General features: G+C 33.7%; 1 protein-coding gene across 3 annotated transcripts in view; it reads right to left on the reverse strand.

The window, feature by feature from the left end:
- Positions 1 to 1,227: 1,227 nt before the first annotated feature.
- LOC110026839 overlaps positions 1,228 to 8,107 on the reverse strand; it is a 15,895-nt gene continuing 9,015 nt past the window's right edge. For all 3 annotated transcript variants that reach the window (XM_020728007.1, XM_020728008.1, XM_020728009.1), the window contains 2 exons: positions 3,741 to 4,693; positions 1,228 to 1,983 (listed from right to left, as the gene is read on the reverse strand). In XM_020728007.1, coding sequence (XP_020583666.1) covers positions 1,497 to 1,983; positions 3,741 to 4,675 — 1,422 coding nt within the window. In that variant the 5' untranslated portion in view covers positions 4,676 to 4,693 and the 3' untranslated portion in view covers positions 1,228 to 1,496. The remainder of the gene's footprint in view (positions 1,984 to 3,740; positions 4,694 to 8,107) is intronic.

Raw genomic sequence — 8,107 nt, forward strand, 5'->3', positions numbered from 1 at the left:
TTACCATTTTGTTTTAAGAGTTTGAACACGGATTTGTCCATTACCTAGAAGCATATTCTTTTTTATAATATCTAGAATCATTTACCATGATGAAAGTTTAGAGAATTTTGAAATTATTCAACATGATAAATTGCCATGCCATGCTATAATAATATTGTTGATCCGATTATATTGTTATTCAACATTATTCTGTTTTATTATGATTTTTTTTATTTGTACATCAAACTAACTCAATATTTTAATTATTTATTTTTACTTTTTTATTTCATTTCTAATAATGGCATATTTAGGGCTGTCAAACGGCTCGTTGTTCGTGAACAGCTCGTGTCCGGCTCGTTCGCTAAGTTAGTGAGCCAAACACGACAAATATTTGTTCGTTCGTGTTCGGCTCGTTATGACTTGAAATACTACTAATCAATTATATATATATATATATATATATATATGAGTTGAATTTTTAAAAAAATTAATAAACTAGAAGGCTACTAAGATTTATAATCAATTAAATTTATTAATTAAGAAAATAGAGTAAAAATTATTAAATTAGATTCAAATGATGTTTTAAATTTTGCCCCAATCTTTAACATCTTATGGCTAGATGATTAGAGTTGTTATTAAGGTTGTCAAAACAACTCTTTGTTCGTGAACGGCTCGTGTTCGGCTCGTCAAGGAAACGAGTTGAACAAGAACATACTTTTTGAGCTTGAAATATAAACGAGCCGCACACGAACAGAGAGCCTCACTCGTGTTCGGCTAGTTTACACCCCTAGGCATATTAAGGTCTTTCACTATGTTGCTTGTTTTAACCATCCATATCCTTTAGTTGGATTGACAGTTATAATCTTGATGGACATTTCGAACATTAATATTATTATATTTTACAAATCCACCACCCTCCCAACCTACATTTTTCATTTTTATCAAATTCCTAATCGTTTGATCATGGCAAGCGTAAATACACCGATTCAGTAGTTCAAAAAAAAATCACCTGGACGCATAATTTGTAAATCTCAATGTTGAGGGTGGTCTGCATGTAATTATCCTTCAGGAATTCACAAACATGTGTTATCATCAATGAATAGCAACTGACAATATTGTATTCTGTTAGACATTTTAGTTTTCTGGATTAGCATCAAGGACTTCACTCATCATATATGGCCTGGAAATTTGTAACATAAGAAAATTTACTTGTATTATAAAAAGCACAATGGCCATAACATAGTTTGTAATGAAACAGCAAACAATGCCTTCACAATTAACTATATAAATATATACATCAATATACATTTAGAAAATGTATAAATTTTAAATTCATAGAAAACACAATCTCCACAGACATCTACTGTAAAAACCAACTCACAAATAGAAGAACATAAAAAAACCCATCAATTACCAGCACTTCATCTTCTCATTGCGACCCATGAAACATGAACATTGAATTCAAACTTCAACCTGAAATATTCCAAGATTTCACATACAATAAAGGAAGAATTCTCCTAAAAGTTTGGTGAGAACCAGCCAAAGCAACATCCTAAGAACAGACCTGCACCTGCAAGGCCTAATCCAACAGCAATGAGTAATGCATATTTACATAACCTGCATCTCTTCTGCTTCTTCCTCCCTCTTCTTCCTCCCTCGCATCCAGCTTTAGTGACTGGTTTGTTCCTTAATGGCATCCATGGAAGGATGGGGAGAACAGAAGAGAACTGGTGGTCTTTGATTCTCAGCTGGAGGAAGAGGCTCTCTAACTGTAAAATTTGAAGCCACTGCTTGTAAGCAAAGAGATGCGATGCTTGCTTGAACAAGAGCTTCACAATGTGCTCTTTCTCGTCATAGGCTTTTTGAGCTGCTAGTTCAGCTTTTCGTGCTCGAGTTTGCGAAAGGCAGAGGGCTTCGAGCAACTTCGTCCTGCTTGGATCACTTGCTGAGTCTTGCTGGGTTTCTGGTGCAATAGCAGCTGTGATATTGGAGCTCCGGGCATCACTGCACATGATTTAGTTTTGAGTTTGTATGAATAATTATTTGAAATAGATTGAGAAGTTAAGTGCAGGAAAGAAAATTTAAAGAAAAAAAAAAATTGTTGTTCTCTTTCTATATTATAAATAAACAACTTCATTGAATATATGAAGCATAATTTTAGAGTTGGCATTTTAGCATCTTGGAACATTTATAAAAGAACCAAACAATCCATATGAAGACAATCCCAGAAAAAAAAAACAATTACTAGAATAGAAGTTTAGTTTAAAAACATCATAATATACACTTTTATTAACTGCGATATACTTATTAAAAAATGGGAAATTTACATACGCAGCTCACAATTCTTATGTATTTGCATATCTCTCACCTACACTTTCATATTTACATATATGGCACTTTGATGCATTAAACCTAGGTATGAAAAGGTAGATCTCACTTTTTAAAAGTGGAAATAGTGCTATTTTTTATGTGATATTAATGATTTGAGTGCTATGTGCATAAATATGAAAGTTTATGTGTGAGATATGTAAATATATAAAAATAGTGTGCTATAAATGTAAATGCATCAAAAAATATTATTTTTATTTAGTCGAATTTGCATGTTGTTTTATCAAATAGTAAAAAGCATAAAGTTTTGGTGATGTGCTTAGTTTCTAAAAGAAAGTGAATTGATTATGCAACCATTACATAAATACTTAGACAGATTAAAAACCGTTAACTTTAAATATCCTTGGCTTGACTATTACATATAATTCCACAATAAACATCATGATCTGCATTTAAATATACTAACAGAAGTCTCCAAAGGTTTATCCACAAGCAATAATGTATTAGTCCAGAATAAAATGCTGAAAACCTATTAAAAAGCAATGAAAATTTCAAAAACACATCCTTCCAATTAAATGTCCTCTATGTACTATGTCAAAATATCTACATTTTTCATCAAAACATTTTCATTCCTACATTCTTATATCATATTACCATCAATTAATTTACATTTCATTTCTTTTAAATTCCTCAATGTTCATTCTTACAATTCACAAAATTTTAAAATTGAAAGAAGTGTCATATTTAAAGATATTAATTCTCCATTCTATAATTCGAGATATGTTCGGCATTTTCTATTCATTCCTAAAAGCCATTATATCCACAAACATTACTCCCTAATGACGAATCCTTAAGATTTCTCTTCGCACAATGAAACGTATTATTCGATCAACAACAAATATTTAGGAGCTACTGGGAATGTGCATTATAGCTATATAGTTAAAAAGTAAAAAAGAAGTATAAGTTACTGCATGGAAAAGAACAGTTTGAACCCGTTCAGCCAAGTTTTTGAAAACAAAATAACATTGATAGGCATTTGGACGCTAAAGACATTATAGCTTCCTCAAGTGCCAACTAAAAACAAGATGGCCAATTCATTCTGAAAATAATAGCGCCATTAGCGTTATTATATGAGTACCTATGTGCACATATATATATATATATATTCAAATTGGCTCTACTATCCTTGAATATTTTTCAAAAATCAATTTTCTCATTTATGCTTTCGGTTGTGTCATTAATTATATTTTCCATTTACATCTCCCTTACTATTTTTGAATTTTTGAACCTGCCAAATCTCGTAAAATCTAATTTTGTTCCGTTAACAATCCTTAGATCCTATATGCTTCATCCATGCTTGTAAACATAGTAAGTTCTATAACGAAGATGTCAGAATAAATGTGCATCGATATGTGCAGGAATAAAAGACATACCTGTCCTGTTTTCCAGTAGTCAAAGGCAGGGGATGTGCTTGATCTGAGCGCAAATATTTTCCGTCCACCTCCTTAGCTGCATAGCTTTGCTCAGGATAATCATTTGGCAGGCACATACCAGAATCTAAATTGCAACCAAGCAATGAAGAGAAAATTCTGTTACCCTCCCAACTCTCAAGACAATCAAATGGATATCTACAAATATGGGTGGGTCTGGGGAGATCACAATTCTCAATATTCTCCAGTGATTTCTGTGCAACGAAAGAAGCCAATTCTTCTCTATCCGAAACACGCCACCAGGGTTCGCACTTATTACTTCTCTCCCACGGTGTTTCCAAGTCCAACTTAGCCATCTCTTTCTTTTGGGATGACAATGGTTTTGTGTCTAAAAGTTCTTTCTGGAAATAATATTCTCTGATGTCCAATTTATGCTTAAGTGTCTTCTGCGATAAAGCACCAGTTAATTCCTTCATATCCATTGAAGTTGCTGACGCCATGTAGGAAGACTCCATAGGAAAGTCTTTCTTATCCTCACCGTCTGTAAATCCACCATGGTTTTCCTCATGAGTGAAAGAATCTTGGCTTATTGCTTCTTCTTCATTCAAATGCTCACTGGATAAGTCTTTAAGTTGTTCAAACATGAAATCCTTCTTGTAGTCAAAGCTGGGCTGCATCTGGAGCCACCATTTTGTGTCGGAGGGAAGATTAGAATTGACAAAGTTCCAACTTGAGGGCATAAAACCGGATGCACATTGATCATGTCCATTGGGAGCATCTGTATTACTTGAGTCGTTCTGCTGAAAAGATGATGATGATGGACAGCAAGCTAATTTTGGAGCTCTCTTAGCATCTTCTTGGACCAAGCAACGATTTGCAGCGCGCTGCCAAGCAGCCCGAGCTTCTGCCGCCGCCATTATATCCTCATTCTCAATCATTCAAGGGATAATGATCGTCTGCCAAAAAAAGAAAAAAAATTATGCTATACTCTCTTGACAAAAAAAATAAAAATAAAAAATAATAATAAAAAAAAGAAATAGACATGAAAAAGCATAACTTCACATACCTAAACTTTATGTTTTACATGTATACCACCCAAATCTTTCATATCACATAAAAAATACCACCATTTTAACTTCTAAAAAGTGAAAATACACCTCTTCATGCAAGGGAAAGGATGACGCGTATGAAACAATTGAAGTATAGGTGTTAGATGCGTACCTACAGAGGAATTGAGTGGTATGTATGTAAATTTCCCTATTTTTTTATCATGCTTCTTTGTAGTTGAATTTCAACATTCTCCTTCTCTGTAGTTGCAACAAAGAATTTTTGCCCAACATAAAAAGAAGTGTTTCTATTCTCAAGTGATGTAGCTTATGTGCTAGCTTCAAGCAAAGTCCGAAATTGGAAAAAGCTTCAGCCTAGAGAGCACTTTCATAAAGCTCTGCTACATATTTCCTGAATGCAATCTTTTTATTCAAGAAAAATTCATAAGAAATTGCCTATCTTCTAAAGGTTGTCATGTATTCTTATATATTATCATTTAGAGGAAGGCCATCCTTAGGCAAATGGTTTCCTTCATCATGGTCATCTAATTAGCCACTTCCTCGGCTATATTTACTTAAGACCCTTTCTCGATTGTATAAAATATCTCCTTATAATTGTAGTCCTAACTTTCTATAAATTTACTAAGAGTATCCTTCCAATTCTTAATTTAACTATGAAAAATGTTATCTTGCAAGTTGGAACTAGCCCATCAATATCAAATTAAAACTTCAAAATTGATCGAAATTTTTATGCAAAAAAAATTAGGTTTCATACAGATTGCTTTCAAAGAATTAAGTTTCTCCCGACTAGCTTTTCTTCAAAAAACAACAAGCATGTAATTGTACTTATCATAGGTTTGCTAAAGGCAAAAATAGTTAATTGTTTTGCAAAAAGTTACAAACATACTAGTTATTATGCACTCAGGATACTTAGAAACAAAAAATTTGGATTTCATTATCCTAAAAAATTGCACAGGAAAATAATTGGGCAACTGGCCAACAATTGCATGAGCTTTTCAGGTGCTTTAAAACAGCGACAAAGACTGGAAAAGATGTCGTCCATTGTTGGATAAGAGGAAGTGGAGCAGCTTATTAGATTGCCTGAATAGGGATGGCTAAGAGGAAAGAACAGAGAGAAAAGAGAAAATGGTATGTAAAATGTCTTTCATTGTAGGAATCACACCTATTTATTTGCATGATGCAAGAAGAACTAAATTAAATCATTCAATAATGTAACTCCATAGAAGAAGAAAACAAACTCTAAGAAAACTCCATAACAATCTTATTTGAAATTACAATTATGAACTCCTACGAAAATGCAATTCAAACTTGAGCATAAATTATACTCTCCATCACCCATCCAATAATTCAAATTGTTTTTTCAACCAACTTTAATACTGGACCTCTGTTTAACAATTTATAATCACATGTTGACGCCTAATGACTGGATCGTAGCTTCAATAGAATCATATGAAATTTCTACCTAGAGATCCCTTGGAATCAAAGATCCACCTTTTTAGATCATTTGCTCCTACTATTGGAATTGTTCTGATACACTGGCACCTAGCCTAAGGGCGATTTTGTCTTTTGTATGCCTAAGGGCAATTTAGTCTTTTATTATTATTATTGTGCAGTATAAATAGACTTCTTATGTTTAGGGTTAGGGGCATATATGAGATTGAGTTGTGAGTCTTAAATTTAGGTTTTGGGAGAGGTTTTCTACCTCTCAAATTGTAGGAGTTGGAGAAATCACCTACCTCTCGAATTGTAGGTGTTTATCTTTGTATTCTTATTAAGTTGTTCGGATTATTAAAAATTTTCTCCTAATTTCTATGAAAAAGCGTGTCGAATTTGATGTTAGATTGTAACAAATTGGTATCAGAGCTCAAGATTCTGGGAATCAGATTATCAGAGAGGATCAATCTACTTGATGAACCTGAAGCAAATAGAGGCAATTTCAACATACTGAACAATAGGATTGCTCGATCTAGCGTGCCCTAGTGCACAACGGCTGAGAAGCGACGTTAAGAGACCAAAAAATCCCATGTTTCTAATTCTCTCAAGCCGACTTCTCTTCCTCTTACGCCGTCTACGCGATATAATCGCAATTAGAGCTAGCTGACCAGGCTGCGATTGGGAAGAACGTACCGAGACTCGAAACTCCCATTTTTTTTATCTTCCTCTCGCGTCATCTACGCAATACAGTCGCGATCAGAGCTAGCCGGGAAAGGCAGCAACAGGGAAGCAGCATATAAAGGCCTGAATCTTTGGCTTTCTCCAATTTCACGACATCCGAACCTTATGATTGGATCGCGACTACAATGATGTGATTCAAGCTATCAGGGAATAGACTTGCGACAGAGATCCAAATCTAACATCCGTGAATCTGTGCTTAATTTCAGCTGGCAGGATTTCTACGATCAATTTTAACTTGTGACCGCGACTTTATATATGCTCAAAAATATAAGTATTAATACTGCTGCTAAAAGATTAAAAGATTTAATTCCTCAACAACTGTACCAAAACTTAATGACAGTTATAGATTTGATGAATATAGATGTAATAAATATTCAATAATTATAAAGTCACACTTATCAACGCAAGAATACGTATCGCTCAAGTAATATAGGGCTCTAATGGAGTCCTAGATTTCGATCCCACAGGGAGTAATATTAGAATATTAGAACATATTAGAACTACGAACTAAGATTTTAGCAAAGCAATATTTTAATTGCAACAACAAAATTCAATTTGTTTATCTGTCATTAATAGGCAATTGAAATAAATATGTAATTTTAACTATTAAATAGCTAAATATACTAATGAAGTTTTTAATGTGATATTCAATATATAAGAAAGCATCATTCTCCTTGTCAAGAAATTATAGTGAATGGATAAAGTGAATCAGTTCAATTTGTATTGTGTCAAATAGGAGCGTGTCTATTCTTTACCCTTTGGTCCAGGCATAAAGAACATTGACTAATCCTACGCTTGTTTACTGAATCTGCAGGTAGGCTGGGAGGATACCGGCTCTCACTTCGGAGCTCTCACGTTCCCCTCGCCTGAGGAATAACATCTACACTTCAGCACCCAAACGATAGGACCGAATTAGGGATTTTAGTCTGTCACTCTAAAATCTCCAATTCTACGCTCGATAATATTATTTCCCTATTTATTTGCACCCAACTTCCAAGGGCTTTGACATTCCTGAATCTTGGATATAATCTTCACTTTAGTTGTAAAACTCAACATATTTTAACAAATCAATTGGTCAGATTGAAAGTAAATTAAGATCGAAGTGAAAAGATCATTACAATTTCTTAA

This window comes from Phalaenopsis equestris, unplaced genomic scaffold (genome assembly GCF_001263595.1).
Source record: "Phalaenopsis equestris unplaced genomic scaffold, ASM126359v1 Scaffold000402, whole genome shotgun sequence".
NCBI lineage: Eukaryota > Viridiplantae > Streptophyta > Magnoliopsida > Asparagales > Orchidaceae > Phalaenopsis > Phalaenopsis equestris.